This window comes from Rhinolophus hipposideros (assembly GCF_964194185.1).
Source record: "Rhinolophus hipposideros genome assembly, chromosome: 17".
NCBI lineage: Eukaryota > Metazoa > Chordata > Mammalia > Chiroptera > Rhinolophidae > Rhinolophus > Rhinolophus hipposideros.
In genome coordinates, this window is record NC_138063.1 from 22,648,158 (window position 1) to 22,665,629 (window position 17,472).

General features: G+C 54.7%; 1 protein-coding gene across 2 annotated transcripts; it reads right to left on the reverse strand.

Annotated features, from left to right (window-relative positions):
• On the reverse strand, positions 1-16,543 carry SIGLEC15 (sialic acid binding Ig like lectin 15). Of its 2 annotated transcripts, none has more exons than XM_081078289.1 (6): positions 16,028-16,543; positions 7,392-7,451; positions 6,718-7,101; positions 5,193-5,570; positions 3,815-3,845; positions 1-1,450 (listed from the first exon to the last, which is right to left on the reverse strand). In XM_081078289.1, the coding sequence occupies exons 1-6, from the start codon at positions 16,077-16,079 to the stop codon at positions 1,444-1,446; spliced, it is 912 nt and encodes a 303-aa protein (XP_080934415.1). In that variant the 5' UTR covers positions 16,080-16,543; the 3' UTR covers positions 1-1,443. The 2 variants fall into 2 exon arrangements, with proteins under 2 accessions (XP_080934415.1, XP_080934414.1); XM_081078288.1 differs by having other exon boundaries at positions 846-1,936; positions 16,028-16,287.
• Between the last annotated feature and the right edge of the window lie 929 nt (positions 16,544-17,472).

Genomic DNA, 17,472 nt, shown 5'->3' on the forward strand with positions numbered 1-17,472 from the left:
GACCCTCTAGAGCATTCTTTTTATCTCCAACCCAGCAATCCACAACATTAGAGATGGTGGATCCCTGAGGAAGTACAATGAACCAAGCCCCCCTGCCAATCTGTGATGGGCACGTTTCTTTTACCAGAATAAACCCTAATAGTTCCAGCCATTGCGATGTTGGGGTTTGTTTGTTATTGCAGCGTAACCTAGCCCAGCCTGACTGATTCACACGCCTTACTCACTTTTTGCATTCCCAAACACTTGACCCAATTCCTAGCATCAAACATACATGAGAAATAATTTTGATCACTGTTGCTCTTGGCTGTGAAACTGGCCTCCAAGACCAGACAGAGCTTCCCTGTGTCCTTCACTACTTCTCTGATGATACAGGACTCTCCCTTGAGGTGCTCCAAAGTATTCCCTACAAAGAGGTACACACGCCAACTCCTCTGACCTTTTAACAGTTCAGACAGGCTCCTGGATGGATCCCCAGTTAACCATGAGCCACCAGCACCCACTTGGTTTGGTAAAGGCTCTGGTGAGGAAGGGGACCTCTTAACCCACTGTCTTGCTTATTAACTTGTAACGATCCCTCCATCTTCAGGACATCTCCCGAGGAAAGCATCAGAGAGGACCCTGTGCCTACTCTAGGTTACCATTCTAGCTTTTGGAAGGTTCTGAAGGAAAGAAAGTTCATCCCCATTGCCTCTTCAGTTCTACCTCCTATCTCTGGCTTTTTCCTCTTGCTAGCTTGCCGGATTCCAAGCACACCTCCCGCTCCCCTTCCTGCCCCCACACACTGCAGGAGCTAAAATAACCAGCAAGTTCACACTGAGGTGCAAATACGAAAGGAACCACGCCGTAAAGTCAGCCTGGCAGGGAAACGGGGTGAAACTGCCGGAGTTTTTGGACTTTGCACATCCTAGGAGAATGCAGGTCATAGAGAGAGAGGTCAGAGCTGCAGCTGCTTTATCCCTGGGGACGCTGCAGTCCAGACTTCCCCTGAAGTTTCCCAGCCTTGAGGAGGGTGGATTCCAGATGCTTTGAGATGATGGGTGTTTTGTTTCCTTTTCCCAGGGGTGCCGCTTCTGTTTCCAGGAAGCCCTAAGGCAGTGTAGAGCAGCTGATGGGGTCAGAGGTGGGTAGACTGTGGGATAGTCACAGAGGATACCCCAGGGGATGGGCACTGCTGATTTGAAGTTCCTGAGACCACAGGTTTGCACAGCTGCAGCCCCAAGGCCCAGCCCCATGTGCGTTTTCAAACCTTCATTCTTAGTGAGGCTGGTGTGAGTGCCATACTTGTCCAAGCGCTCTCAAGGTCGCTGTGCAAGGAGAAGCCTGTACCGCCCCTCACGTCTGTAGATGGCGTGGTACTTCCCAAGGTCCCTTCATCCCCAGATCGTGATAGTCCTACCAGCCAGGAGGGAAGAACATTATTGTCCATGTTCAACAGTGGATGCACTATGACCTAGAGAAGTGACAAAAAGGGTCTTGGTTCACACAACAAATCAGTGACCGAGTCACGACGGAGCTTGGGCGTCGAGACCCTTCCAGTGTCCTGCCTGCTTTACTATGGTGTTCTACGTGAGAAAAGATGAGAGGGGCTTTTCCAGAAGTTTCATACTGGTGTGGGCACACACAATACACACTTTCAAAATGCTGGCCAGCCCCATTGATATAATGTCACTGGGTCTCCAAGACATGTGTTCATGTAGGAGACCATCGAGCCCCTGTGAGTGGTGTCCTGACCCCCAGGGGGTGGCCCAGCTGGGGCAGCCAAGGTGCCTGGGATCCAGGAAGGGCTGTCTCTGGCAAGCCTTACGGCTTTCTCTCCTGGTGGTGGACAAGTGGATGCTGCTGGCTGAGGGGGTCCTCATGGTGAACATGTGGTTGCCGGTGGGTTCTGGGGCTGATCTGGTTCAAATTTTCATAATTGGACTCCTGAGCCTGGGGCCTGTGGACGGGAGAAAATTGACTGACCACCCAATCCAGGAGGGGGTCCCCTGACTGCCCAAACCACGGCCCAGCAAGGGGCAGGAAGGAGAGACGAGATAGGCATTGGGACCTAGGTCCAAAAGAGGCTGGAGACTAATGGAAGGTTGGAGGCAGGGCAGTGGCAGAACTTGTGGAACTTGTGACAGCATCCCAGATTGCAGAGTCTATCTTCTTAAAAGGATCTTGTCTGTGGCTTCAAAAACCACCTCTGTGTCCCTGACCTCCAGACCTATATTCCCAGACCTGGCTGCCTGAGCTCCAACTGCTCTCCTGACTTTGGGGACATCTGAACAGGCATCTCACACATAAATGTGTTATGACCCTCCCCACCTCTCCTGCCTTCTCTTCTCAGCTTCATCTCAGTAAGGGGCACCCAGGATTCCAGCTCCAAACCTGGGCATCCTGGCTCCCTCCCTCGCTCATGCTGCCCATCCAGTCCTCTGGCCTGCCCTGCTTTCTGTCTACCCCGTCTCCTTGCCTCCACTCCTGCCACCTTTATCCAGGCAGCCATGACAGCCTCAGCCTTGGCCAACAGCTTTCTCACAAGCCTTCTGTTCCCTGCTTGTTTGGATAGGGCCACTTGTCTGCTTACAACCATGCAGTGACTTCCCATTGCACTCAGAATAAATCCTGCAGCCTGCCAGCTCTCACTGCCCGCTTTCTGGGTCTCCCTTGAGCCTTTCAACTTGCCTTTTCCTCCTGGATTGCCTCCACTACCCTTGCCAGCCCCTCCGAGCTCCAACTGCAGGTCTCCTCAATGTGGTGTCCTCATAGAGGACGCCCTGATCTAAAGTAGTGACAGCCCTACCACCGGCCACCGCCCTACCCTGGAGCTCTACTTCATCGCCTTGTCCATTTCCTTCACAGCTCTTATTTAAAATCCAAGATGATTTTACGTTTTATTAAAATTCTCCATACTAAAATGTGAGTTCTTGAGGTTGGGTATTTTTGCTGTATCTTTAGCATCCAAAATATATGTGCCTGGTACATAGTAGGTACTCAATAACTATTTGAACAGTCAAGTTTCTGACTTAGTGCCTTGATGGGGTAGTAAATTAGCAAAGGAAAGAAACATTGCACAGGTGTTTGAGAATGTAGGGGATAACCTGGGCTGGCAGCATGGCTTTTCCACCCCTCCGGACACAGGTGGAGCGGAGTCATGGGAGCCGAGCTGGGCGTGTGTAATGGGCCTTGGAAGGCTGTGCTCTTCCTATCCCAACTCCCTAGCCCCAAGCATCCTGGACAGACTGCCCAGGGTCTAAATTGGATTATTTCTTCTTCAACACGGGCTTCATTTGGACAGACACTGAGAGGAGGGAGACACGGATGGGATGGTCAATGACTTCCTAGCAGGGTCCCTGGGCCCCCCATCTAAGCCTTAAGAACCTCTAATGACTTTCTTTGCAAAGCCTTCCGCAGGGTGTCTGGGAGAATGTAGGTCTTGAGGTGACTTGTGTGTGTCTGCCTGTTCTAGAACACTGGGCACTATAAGAAGAAACACAAACTTGAGGAAGCACATCTAGGTGCTGAGGTAAGATAGACACACAGAAAATGCCCCTTCAGCATCAGGACACCAGGTAGATCTGGGAGAGATGTCAGTGTGAGGTCCAGACATAAAATCCTGGGGGTGGGGTGGAGGTGGGTGGGAAGATCAGGTCATCATGGCTGGTCTGGCCCAAGAAGGGCTTGGTGGACTGAAGGAGCGGGCCTTTGGGAGGCTGCAGGTAGGGCCTAGGCCCTGGTCAGTACTGGCCCTTTGCTTACTCTTTCTCCTCGTGCCACCAGCCCCGGGACTAGAGCTGGGTGGCGTGCGATGGGGTTGAGGCAGCTCACTTACCGTGGTGGGTTGTCCTGGGTGACTGGGTGCTCTGTGTGAGGGAGGAAAAGAGGGAGGGAGGGAAGGAGGGAGAAAGAGAAAGGGAGAAGGAGAGGGAGAGGGAGAGAGAGAGAGAACATGAATCTCCATGGTAGCTTCCATGCTCCAGTCCCAGCTTTCCACCCCAACCAACTGTGGAGAGTGGTCTGAAGGGAACGTGCAGCAAACAGCAAACTATCAGGATATGAAGAAATGGCCTGAACGATGCCGGGAGTTTCCCAGGAGAAGGGTGGAGTGAGGAGCGGTCCATCAGAGGATCCCGCATACAGAATGTGTGGTGAGTCTGAAGAACCAGCAAGAGAGCTGGTCAGGTGTAGGCCCTCCCAGACCTGGGAGGGGAGCCTTCCAAAGCCCCCCTCCCTCAGTCCACCTTCTCGGGCCAGAGCAGGCCACGCTGACCTGCCCTCTTCACCCCACTCCCAGCATTTACTGTCTGGGCCTCATACTGGCAAAGGTGGCAGCCAGGGCAATTTTTGAAAAACTGGATTTCATTCTGAGAGTGTGCTACTGCCCTGGGTGGTCTGAGAGATTCTGGGAAGCCCCCTGTCTAGGGCATAGAACAAATTTCCCATCTAGCCCAGAGAGTAGTGTGGGGCACACAGCAGCTTTCTGGAGACATTCTGCTGGTTGACGCTTCCACACTTCTGTACATGCTGTTCCCTCTGCTGGCAGTACCACCAGCTCCTTGTTTTCTTAGCTCCTGCCTACTTACAGTTTTTCATTTCACTCTCACCTTACTTGTGTAAAGCCTTCCTTTTATACGGACAGGGTGGACCCCCGTTTATATGCCCACCAGACTGAGGCATACATATCTTGGGCTTTCTCAGTACCCAGGCACTAGGATAGTGCCTCTATGAAGTGACATTGCAATTACCTGCTTACTCCTCAGTATCCCATTCAGGGGGAGGGAACCGTGTCTTATTCATCTCTATTCCTAGCACCTACACAGCATGTAGTAGGTCCTCCAGATGCGTGTTGTGACTAATGGAATGGTGCCATCTGGGAAAGCCTGGTGCCTTCTGTGTGGTCACAGTTCACGGGGAGTCCTTTCTGGGGTGGCAGTAAAGGGCAGGCTCCAGGGACAGAGTGTCTATCTCCGTGATTTTAGGCTACAGATAAGTTCCTTAACCTCGCTGTCCTCAGCTTCCTGATTGTAAAATGGGCTCGAGCTGGTTCCCACTTTCTGGGCTTGATGCAGGGAGACGAAAGGGAGATGGTGCGTGGGCACAAAAAGGATGTTTTGGTTGTGTCACGCCAGGTGGTCGACCAGAAAGCCTTACCTAAAAGGAGCCCCGCCCCACCCCTCCACTCGCCCCTGCCCTGGTCGGGGGGCACCCACCTGGGCGGCGGCGGGAGGCCAGGGCGGCCAGCACGCCCAGCAGCAGCAGCGCCTTGAGGCCAATTGCGCCCAGCAGGAGGGCGTTGGCCGAGGCCCCGGAGGCCCCGTGGAAACGGAACAGGTAGACGCTGGCCTCGGCGCGGCCCAGGCTGTTGGAGGCAGTACACGTGTAGCGGCCATCGTGGGCCAGCGCGGGCAGCTCTGCGGTCACCTTCTGGCCGTCACCCTGACCCGGGCCCGCCACGGCTGCCGAGCCGTTGCTCAGGGCCGGGCCGGACCAGGCGAGGGCGGGCGGCGGCTCCCCTTCGGCCGTGCAGAGTGCGCGGAAGGCATGCGCGGGGCCGGGCAGCACCGAGATGTTGACGATCCGCGGGGCAGCTGCGGGCGGCGGGCCATGGTGGGGGAGGGGAGACGAGGAGCTGCAGTCAGAGAGCGGCGAGGACGAAGGGTACCCCTCCCTGTCCCCTTTAGTCGCCGAGCACGTTGGGGGAGGTTGGGGGGGGTCCCCGGAAAGGCGGGGGTGGGCTCTCCTGCCAGCTTGCCCGGATCCCAGTACAGGTGTGGTCTTGGGCAAACTACTCTGCTGTTCTCTGCCTGTTTCTCCACGTGTAAAATGGGGGTCACGCACCTTATGGGGTTGGTGAGAAGATGTGGCCAGTTAATAGGTGTGGGTGCTTGGGCTACAGCTTGGCCCACAGCAAATGCTCACCACACGGCCGTTATTATCGTGGTAGCGCAGGGCTGGGGGCGGCCTGCTGCTGGCGTTTACTCGCACCTCGCACAAGCAGACCACCCCACCGAGGGCTAGAGTTGAGCCTGATTCACGGAATCCCTGGGCTCCCTCCTTGTGTGAGGGAGCTGCCGACCCCGGGAAGAAACTGAAATGCACTCAGAGTGACAGTCCAGCCGGCCTCGGGGCACAGGGGAAATTCTTGGTGGAGCCAGACTCCAGCCGAGAACTCCGGGGCCACCCAGAGCAGGGAACCCAGGATTTTTAAAAGCTCTACAGGTGATTTCCAATGCACAGCCCGGGCTGGGAACCACTCCTCCGGGGACGGAGCTCCCGGTTCCCCTCTCTTGACACCTCAGGGCTCAGCAAAGCGTCGGGCACGTGCTTGGCCCCCTGAGCACGGCCACGGCCGGCCTTCCGTGCGCACGGCGCTCGCCCTCGCAGCCCGCGCCGTACTTAGGTCGTTATTCGTTCGTTTGTGTCTCTGGACTGCGAGCCACTGGGCACTCGCACTGTCTGGCGCTTCACGACGACCCCCTCCCTGGGCTCCGGCTGCCCAGCCCTCCCCAGGCCCGGATTCCGCATTGCTGACCAGTTCCCGGGTGGCCCACCAGTCCCCCCAGGTGTGACGCCCCCCGGCCCCGGCCCCGCTCTGGAGAACGGGGTGTGCGTCGCTCCCCGTGGGATCCCCGCGGCGGGCGCGCGTCGGGCCCCCGAGAATCCCGAGCGGGGCCTGAGCGCGGGAGGAAGGACAGGTGCGGCGCCCCCCGCAGCCCCGCGCCCCGCCGCTCTCACCCGTCACGCGCAGCCACACGCCCTGGCGACTCTCGTAGCGGTCGTGGACGTCCCCCGCGAACTCGACGCGGCAGAAGTAGCGGCCGTGGTCGGCCAGCGCGAGGCGCTCCACGCGCAGCGAGAGGTCGTTGCGGCGCGGGTTGCCCAGGAGGCCGAAGCGGCCGTGCAGGCTGAGCGCCGTCCGGCAGAGCTCGCTGCCCCGCGCCGCCGCGCACCGGAACACCTGCGGGCCCGCGAACGGCTCGCGCGCGCGCCAGATGGCCGTCAGCGGCCCGTCGTAGTGGCGGTGCGGGTGCGTGAAGGTGCAGGGCAGCACGGCCGCCGCCCCCGCCGGCGCGCTCACCTCCGCGGGCAGCTGCATGGACCAGCGCTGCGTCGGGGCGCCTGCGGGCGGGACCGGGACGGCGGGCCGCGTCAGCCGCAGGGACCCCCGTGGGCCCGGAAACCCACCCGTGACTCCAGGGGCATGTCCCGGGACCCTGACTCCCAGGCCGACCGGGTCCCTGGGCCTTCCCCATCTTCCCGGGACTATTTGCCTCGGCCTGGGGGGTGGACCCACCTCACCTACAGGCCCAGTGACGATCGCCTGCCCTGTTGCAGAAAAGTCCTGGCATCCCGTGGTGACAGGACGATCCCCAGACCTCCAAGATGGTGAGAATAATAAAAGCACTTACTGTGCACCTCTGTGTTGAGCATGTTCCTGGTGGTATCTCTTTTAGTTCTCACAAATGATCCTAGAGGTAAACATAGTTTGCCCCGGGTTACATGTTAAGAAACTGAGGCACAGGAAGGTTGAGTCATTGCTTGAGATCGCACAGCTAGGAACAGGTAGGATGAAACAAAGATGGCATTCATACTCAGGGCAGCCTGGTTCCAGGGCTGGCACTCCGGTTCACTGAAGGCCTGGAAACCAACAGTCTCATTCGTCGAGGGGAAGTAGACTCCGGAGGGAATGGCATGTTTTGAAGCTAATGTGTTGAGCTGATGGATGAAATGCCTCTAGAATCCAAGTCAGCCCAAGTGGGCTTCCCATCACGTTACTGCCCAGACAGGGAGCTGAGAGGCCAAGTGTGGTGGGTCATTATCTTGCCTCCTTGCTCTCTGCAAGCACCGCTGGACTCAGTTTCCTCACCTCTTGTGTTGTGAGGCTCTGAAGTACAGTTGAGCTAAGGTCCCGAACCTGCGCTCTGCCTCCAGCTTACAGAGGGCTGGTGAAGCACTAACGCCCTGTAGCTGAGGGAGGGTTGAGCCTGGTGGGTGGGTGGGTGTCAGTGCTGCTCCTTAGAGGACCAGGCCAGGGGTGGTGCCTCCCCAAGGAGGGAGGGCAGGCTTACCAGCTAGGGCCCAGGTGCAGTTCCTGAAAAGGACATTTAGAGGGAATCATGTAGCATTCCTTGTGTTTCCAAAGGGTGTTGCCATTTACATCTTTCACATACATCGTGTCACATGACCTTCAAAACACCCAGGGGAGAAAAGCAGGGCAGATACTGTTACAGATGAGAAAAAATGAAGGCCCAGAGTCACAGGCAGACGTTGAGAGAAACCCAGCTTTTTTGACTCCAAGTGTAGTGCTCTTTGCTCTTTGGGATATCCGGACTCATGCCCTGGGCAGGCATCCTCTCAGCCCCCTGCTGGCAGACCATCCTCCAGGGAGCCCGTCCCATCGATGAATAATCTACAGGTCAGGACATTCCTCCGGGCGCAGAACTGATGTCACCACCCCCCACATGACCACCACTGCTCTTTGGAGCATGTGCTCCCCTACCCATGGCGGCACTCCCGGTATCCCATCATGGCCATCCCGGACCCATTAAGTCTCCCCTTCTCTGGCGGAAGGCCCAGTCCCCGAGAAGGGGAAGTCCCTGCCCCTCCCCAGCCTCACGGCCTGCTCTGTCCTCTCCCTGCGGTGTCGTGTCCTGACCTGGGGCTCCAGGTGTGCTGGACCGACAGAGTGGGGACGAATCGGGTTGTATGATCCGGGCCTCGTGTACAACCTCGTTTTGTACTGAGCTTGCAGTCCAGTAAAACCGCAAGTTCTTTTTCCACACAATCTGCTTCTAATCCAATCTCTTTTCTTCCGGACAAGTGGAATTATGCTTTTGAACCCAAATGGAGGGCTTGATATTTATCTCTAGTAAAGAGATATTTACTCTAGTAAAGATATTGTTTGCTCAATCGTTAATAATCAAAAGGCCTCGTTTCAAATTTGCAGGACGCTTTCTGAAGGTTTTGCTGGTTCAGTCAGCACTCCCAGTGGCAGAGAGCATCTCCGTGCTCTTGAGGCTTAGTCCCTGCCTCAGTTTCCCAGCACTTCCCACCCTCTGTAACTTCAGCCCCCTCTGACCTCTTGCATCTCACAGAATCCAGATTTCCTAGGTATTGTTTGCTATTATGCATGCATCAATTAGCAAACATTTATCAGACTAGGAGATACCAGCAGGGGTTATAAAGATCAACAGAGTAACTACCAGCCTGCTGGACCTCACAGGTCAGAAAGGGAAACAGATCTGGGAACACATCATTACACTCTGGCCTGCCAGGTGCTTTAATGAGGGATACAATGTTCCCTCTGTCTGAACATGGTTCTTGGCCCATTTCACTCACCAGCTTCCTCCTTGCTGTCCCCAGATCTCCTCTGAGCCTGCCTGCAGCGGAAGGCCTTCCTTGGGCCCCAAGCCTGGGCCTGGTGCCACTCTCCTGTGCCCCAGGGCTGGCAGAGGTACTTCCTTCTTATGGGTATTACCTGTGAACTGTGTGTCACTCAGGTACCCAGAAACTCTGGGAGGGCAGGGGCCACGTTTGTGTAGTCATATTTGTGTTGTTATTGCCCAGCCACATAGGAATATGTGTAAGGAATGCTGAATGGGATTGCTAGGACAGAGCAGAAGGGAGGGTGACCTGGGTGGCTGGTGGGGTGGGGCAAGAGGCATCGCGCAGGCAGGGAGGGGAGGACCCATGAGAGAGGAGACACCATTTCAGCAGAGCCTTGAGAAAGAAGTGGGATGTTTCTAAACCTTGAGGTGGACTGAAGGCATTCTAGGCAAAGGGACAGCAAGGCAACATCGGGACGTGGGGACATTAGCAGACAGGTTGTAGGGGGACAGAGTCCACAGTGCTTTGGGGGCTCCTTAGAGGTATACCACATCTCATTTCATATGCATGAGAACCCCAGGAGGGATTGTCATTATCCCCTTTTTAGAGAAGGTGGACCTGGAGCTCAGGGAGCACAAATGACTTGACCAGATCATTTGACCAACCGGAAGCAGAGCCAAGGCTTGACCCTCGGTGGTTCACATTCTTCCTTTGTCCCCTACTCTATGTGCCTGAGGTTGTTAGCCTTTGGAATCATCCTGAAGTGCGATGCAGATGGTAGGCCAGGGCCCCTCCTTCCCTGGGGGTTTTGCTGTAGGAGTACAGCAGGCACACAGAGGCCCTTTCACCAAGTGTCACCATCTTGGCTCTTTGCAGAGTGGGGGGTGGGAAACTGTTTCCTGTTTACCTGTAGAACAGACTCCCTCTCACACAGAGACTTTTTTGAATGAGTCTCTAATCCCCCACCCCCTTCGTCCCAGACACTCAAGGTCAGAAGGGATTGTACAGGGAGCAAATGCATTTGCTTTGGCAGGAATCCAAGCTCTCAACATCCTGTGACATTTACCATTTCTTCTGGCAGCTCCTTTCTTAGGACGGGCAGGGACAACTTCTGAATGGGAACCACAGCCCCTTTTTGTAGGGTCTCTAATCTCCTTGTCTCCGGTCAGTCAAACTCCTGGGGTCAACAGGAGGCCCATATTCAGAGGCCGAAATACCTCCTCTCAATGGTGGGCCACAGGGCATGGTGGAAAGTATTCCAGGTTTGGCACAGCTGGATCCGGGGGACAATCTCACTTGAGGTCATTTCTTTTATCAGACTTGTACTGAGCACCCAATGTGTGTCTGGCACTCTTTTCGGCTCATTCACTTACTGTGAGATGTTTGGACAAGTTTCTTACTTAATGTCCCAGGTCTCAGGTTCCTCTGTGGCTAAAAGGGGACCATAATACCTTCCTCATAGGACTGAGGATTGAATGAAATCACATATGTAGATCACAGTACCTGACACCCAGCAGAGGCTCAATGCCTGTTCCTTCCCTTCTTCCACTAGCCCTGCAGAGGAGGAGGGATGGATGGGGGTAGGGCGGGGAGAGCTGACGGGTGGCAGAGAAGTGCTCTGGGCGTATAACCAGGGTGACGCTACAGCAGGTTAAAACATTGCTACCCTGAGCTGGCACCTTTTGCAGCTCGCTTTGGCATCTTAGACCAGGTGAGAAAAAATAAATAGCCCAGTCCTTGCCCTTCACTCACCTGATACCTGGTCATTTATTTACATATATAGTCACTCAATAGACAGTTATTGAGGGTCTATTGTGTGCTAGATATTGAGCAGAGTATTGGGGATACAATCACAGTGACATGGCCCTCCTTGCCATGTTTACAGTCTGGCCATCGCTCAGCTACTGTTTGCTTTTTATCTATCCACAATTCAATGAATTTGTTTGATTAGCTTCTCAGCTGGGGAAATACAAAGTGAAAAGCTGGAAAGTGGATGCTGTTTGTAAGCTCACTGAAAGCAGCCAGAAATGACAACTGACGGGGAGGAAAGGTCCAGTACAATGAATGAAAAGACAGTTCTGGATGGACATGAGAAAAGTACAGTACAAAAGCCAGCAGTTATAGAAGGATAAAGGGCAGAGGGTCTTCCGGCAGCACAACACTGCTGTAGCAGGAGGGTAGAACAGAAGCTCACCGCCACGACCCAAGTTGCCTTGGAAAGGTTCACTGCTGTGGGAGGCATGGGCCCCAGATGAAGGATCAGGGGTCTGTCTGGGGCTCTAGCCCTGGCTGGACTGACCCTGACTTTGGGACTTAAGTCCTCTTAGCTCTCTAGCCTCTGTGGGCTCAGCCATGAAATGCTGTTTCTAGATGTTTACTAAGGTCACTTTTCAGTCTAAAAGTCTATTCTGAAAATGATATTTGGATACAAATAGCAAGGAAGTCCATAAAGCATTTTAGAAATAAGTCTATCTAAATTAAAAGACTTTCAGGTACTTAAAAAAGCCATTAACTACCCAGAAAACTCAGCTCCTGGGAAAGAAGCATCCATGCCTTGATGGTCCCATGCAGCCATTTACCAAACTCTCCCCACTACCCCTCGTGGTGACTGGTGCTCAGCAGGGAAGGGCGGGGGCCACAGCCCTGGGCACCAGCTCCTGCGTCATCGTCATCACGACTCAGCTAAGGTGTAGTTGACTCTCCTGGATGTATTATCCCAAAGCCCTGAGCCAGTGGTGCCGGGGGGGACAAGAATTCGTGGGAGACAGAAGCCTATCTACAGAACCTGGATGGGCAGAAGCAGCATCTGGATGGATCAGAAATAGAAACCTTGGTTTTGGCAGAAGCTGAGCGAAGATGTACCAGTTTCTTGGTGGGGAGGAAAATGGAAATATGCCTGGGAGCCTCCCTGTAGTCCACTTGCAGTGTGTTCTGTGCTAACGGTGCTTATGTTGACGATGGAGAAAACTGTTTATCGGTCGCATCACAGAATGTGGGTCAGTCGCTGTCCGTGGATCAGACACAGGAAAATGACCGAGAGGCGGTCGTGGTGGGACAGGGGCCAATAGCGGTTCCCTCCCAGAGTGCCCACTTTCTCAAGGAGTAGACAGCTGGGTGGGCTGGATGGGGCAGTTTTCTGGAGGAAACATGTTAGGGACTTTGTTGGGGGGGAAGGATGATGCCAGGTGGGCAGTCTCCGTGGATCTCTGGAGGGATAGCCTCGGGGCACCCAGAGCTGGGTCCCTGCGTCCCCCCCACCCCCAGGTCTGCAGGGCTGCTGCCAGGATGGCTGACTTACTAGTTGACAGGCAGCCAATCTGATGAGCCAACTATGATGGGTGGCTACCCTCCTGGGGAACAATGGGCATGTTAACAGGTGTCCTCAGGGAGTGAGTCCAGTGGTGGCCTTTCAGGCAGGGTGGCACCTGGGAGGTCAGGAGAAGGCATTTGGGGGGCACGGAGATATGTTTGTCTTGCCCACCAAACCTCATCAGTGAGGTGTGTGGGTTGAGCTGGGGAACTTTGTATTTCTTCCAATTCCCTCCTGCCATTCAGTTTGCTCCTGGAAGTTCTTCTTTCTGTCCCGATAGGTTATCAGTGGAGAAAAGATGAGAAAGGGGTGGAGTCCAGAGGGGAGAGGAGGGAGGGGAAACGGAAATCCCATCCTTCAGTGTGAACCATGTCTAGAAGGTTCTAGGGAAGAGATGAGGTCAGGGACATGTGAGTGCAGGGCCTGCTGATCTCCTTCTGCCTCCAGAGTGCTGCCAGCTTCCCTTTAACCCTCGCCTCTCTGGCCACTTGAAAGCGGACTGGCTCACCTGAGCTGACAGAGAAGCGGAGCCACAGGCTGACCCTATCCTGGGGCAGTGTCACCACAGGGCACTGCCCTTCAGAGTTCCGATTTAGCCTGTCCCTGCCCCTGCGCCCCTGGCCTCCTCACGGGACCCTGCCCCCCTTCACTCCTCCTCCTCCCTGGGTAGGACTTCTTGGTCTAAGCCACCATGAGTGTTCTGGCTCCCTAAACCCTCCCATTTCCTCTGGACCCATGACAGCAGCCTACCTCCTCCCGGACTTTTTTGTCCTTTTTCTCTGTACCTCCACGCCCTCGGGTGACTGCTGCGATTTGTCTGGCCTTTTAGGTTTCTTTTTCTGCAGTGGTTCAGAGCTAGTCAAGTAAATTCCTCTGAGCACCAAGCTTTGCCCCAGGCTCACCACCACTGCATGTAGGTTGTAAAAAGGGTAGGCTGCACTCAGGAGACACCAGTTCACATCCATGCTGTGACATCCCAGAAAGTCACTTGCCCTCCCTGAAACAGGGACAAGTGTTCTCACTTTTCAGGTTGTGGTGAAGAGTAAATGAACTGCTCGTCAAAGGCCTGACACAGAAGTCCTTGGGGATCACAGCTACTGTGATGGCTACCCCTGCTTATCAGAGATTTGTGGACAGATGGAGGACTTTTCCAAGGTCACTCACATGGCCGGAGCTGCCAGACTCCTGTTTGCCCATCTCCCATGTTCCCTGGCACCTCCTGCTTTCTAAAAGCAGATTTAGAGGGAGGCAGAGGGGAAAGACAAGGAAGAGTGTATGGAGACTCTGGGAGATGAGGGGCGGCTCAGAACACTGGGTGCTGGAGGTGGGTGATACCAGTTTGAAGGAGGAGGGCACAGCAAGTGGAACGAGGGTTTCCCAGGACAAATTCCTCCTGCCTAGGTCAGGGACCTCCTGCCCAGTCCTTCTGCCCTATGGAGAGGCTCACAGGTGAGCCGCACAAGAGGGGTTTAAGAAAGTGGGACCCTGCTCACCCTAGTGACAGACGTCTGGGTTTTAGCAGTGAAGCAACAGCCAGTATGAAAAGGTCTCTGCCACAGACGGGCTCACATGTGTGGCTGGGCCTTCTGGGTAATCCCAACACACAGTTGGAGCATTTGTGTGGGGAAGGTTTTGTTCTTAAACATGTGACTGCTCATGCTTCCTCTAAATCTTTTTGTCTTTAATGGATTCATAGCAGCTGACCCTCAGCAGGAGGAAGAAAAAAAAAAGAAAAACGAAACAAAGACACCCCATATCTCGCTTCTCTTGAAGCTGTGTGACTTCAGCATTTCCCTACCATTTATTGCACAACCACTGAGCACCAGGAACTGTGCTGGTGGCCTTTCACCCATGATCTAATTATTCTTCAAACACCACCAGGAGGTGGCAGGGACCCCACTTTACAGAGGTTCAGAGAAGTTAGGCAACCTTCCCAGGGCCACACAGCTAGGAAATAGCAGAGCCAGGATTCAAAGTCATGTCTGATGTAAACTCACATCCGGAACTGCTTTCCTAGCTGCCTCAGGTCTGGGCAGGGTCACCGCCTCCAGCCTCTACCCTTCTAAGTGGGACCCGACCCTAAATGACCACAGAAAGATGGCTGAGTTAGGTCAACTTGGGAGAAGAAAGCCCCTTCCCCATCAGCCCCCACCACAGGACTCCGCACAGGACAGCAGACTGTGAGGAGGGGTCCCTTCTAGAGCCACACACACCCGGGTTCAAACCTCATCTCCACCCTGCACCACTCTGAACCTCTCTGTGCCTCAGTTTCCTCACCTGTGAAAAGGGGGTAGAACAGTTCATTTCTCATGGGTTCTGAGGCTCATGTGAGTTACTAACTGAAGTGTCAGCACTTCGTAAGAGCTAGTGGGCACTTCCTGTTACTATCCAACCCAGACTCTGCCTGGACTCGGTTCTGTGTGAATGCTAGAGAGGAAGGAAAGGAACCAAAGGAGTGGGAGTTTATTATCCAGTCGTGGAGACAGGAACCTGTGGAGGAATGTTGGCTTTTGCAGCATGGGATGTCTGCAGGCTGCACGGGACAGCCAGTGGCTGTGTACATGGAGGCTGAGTCCAGGAGCAGTCACGGGCGGGACATCTCAGGCTGGGGTCGAGGAAGAGACTGAGGCCGCACAGAGGCTGGGGCTCAGAGGACGGTCTCTGTCCTTTATCCTGTTGCCCTCAACTGCACCAACCATCAGAATCACCCAGGACAATAGTTGCAAATGCAGATTCCTGGGCTCTGCTGCCTGACATTGTGATTCCGCAGGTCTAGGGTGGAGCCCAAGGAGCTCCCTTTTAACAAGTGTCCCTTCCCCTGGGATTCTGATGGACAGTGACGATCCTTTGAGACACACTGTTCCCAGAGACGTTAACTCACTGAGCTAAGTGACCAAGGATATTGTTACTTCAGCCTGCCACAAAGAGTTCCCACTCACCTTTTGGGGTTCCTGTTGGGTGGTCAGGGTACCTTCTGTCACTTGCCCCACTCCCCATGTCAAATCATCCCCACCCTTACCCCAAACCACCGTGTGCTCTCTTCCCTTCTCCTCGGGTCTGTGCCCACACATCAAGACAAAAATACTCGGATGACAGCAACACCCAAAGTCTATTCACCTTGCCTATGATCTCCCTGGATCCTTATAGAAATACATGGCCCAGGTGGCTTCTCTACAGATGGGACACAGAGGCCCAGAGAAGTTAGGGGACTGCCTCAATCCCTGGGAGCCCAAGGGGAAGACCAGACTTGAACTTCAGCCTCCCAAAGTGCAGCTCTTCCTCCTCCATAGTCTTGGAGGGTCTGGAAAAACCTGGCTGCTCCAAGTTCAAGGAGAGAAGACGACGTAGGGTTTTGTGAGCATCTATTCTGTTCTAAGCACGGGCCAGAGAGAAGAGTGGGAGACTCACCCATCGGGAGGACGCACAGCAAGCAGGCCAGGAGTCGGACGGACGCTTCCATGTTGTGAGTGCCTGGCTAGCCCCCACATTCAGCCAGGCCACCAGTGAGAACCCTCCTTAGTGTGGGTGTGGGGGGAAGGACGGTGGCAAGGGGTGGGTGGTGTGCCCAGGTCTGCACCCCTGCCGGGCTCTGCAGGCGCTGAAGTAACTGGGGAGAGGCAGCCAGGAAGCCTGAGGTATGATTAGAGACCCGTGGGGTTTAGTCATGTGGAAAACCAAGAGGGGAACCACTTGGATGATTTTTCTGGACAGGAAACAGAGACGTAGATGGGGAAGAGCAGGACCCTTTCCTGTGGCCACTAGTCCCTTTCAACAAATTGCTTGCTGTGCTTATGCTGCCCTTCCTCCTTCCTTCCCTCCTTCCCTCCATCCCTCTTCCCTTCCCTTCCTCTTTATCTTCCTACAATTTTGGTGTGCCAGGATAGGTTTCCTGTCCCTCCACCCGCTACTTCTCTCCCCTTTTCCACCCCTTTCTGGAGAAGGGTTGTGACAAATTGGTGAAAGAGAGAGAGGGGAGGAGCCTGCCAACATAATAACTCTTCGAAGTGTGGCCGTGGAAAGTTGTCAATACTTGCAAGGAAAAGACTTATCTGCAGAGGATTCAGTGTCATGACCAGAGCCCCCCAGAAGGCCTGGGGTCCTAGAACTGCACTCTCGGACTCTGCTGATCATTAAGAATCACCTGGAGAATCCTGTTAAAATGGAGCTTTGGACCCAGAGCCTGGTGCTGCTGCTCATCCCTGACCCACACTTGTAGCAGCGGCAGCTAAGAACCCCCTACCCCTATCCTGGGGGTGCTGGTGGAATAGTAGATGGAAGTCAGGACCCTGGCGGAGGAGAAGGGGTGACCCCTGGATGCTTAGTGGGCAGACTCTTGTGGGACTGACACTTTTTGCTCTGCCTACTGGACCGCATTGGATTTGGACTGTTTGCTGGTCAGACCCCTTTTCTGTTAATGCACTGGACGCGAGCCCCGTTGCCCCATGCAGAGGTAACCTTAGCAATGTCGCTCTTCCTATCTAGATGGTGGAGGGAATGCTGGTGGCCAAGCCCAGTTCTTGGCCTGCCCATTACCTGCTCATCCCCCTGTTCCCTCTCAGACTCTCAGAGGGGGACAAGCCGTCCCGGCCCCACTTAGGAGGCTGTGCCCTCCCTGGTACCTGCCCCAAGGAGGGTTCTCTCTGGTGGCCTGGCCACACTGGAGAAGAGGCAGGTCAGGCCCTGGGGTCCCAGAATCCTCAGAGAAAAAGGAAGGGTTTTCTGTTCTTGGCTGGAGTACTTCCCCATCTCCCAGCTGGGTGCCAGAGCAGGGTGCCAGCTCAGCTCCAGCTGCCCGGGACCCTATCACATGGCACACACTCAACTGCAACTTGCTTCTTTCCTCCAAACGTTGA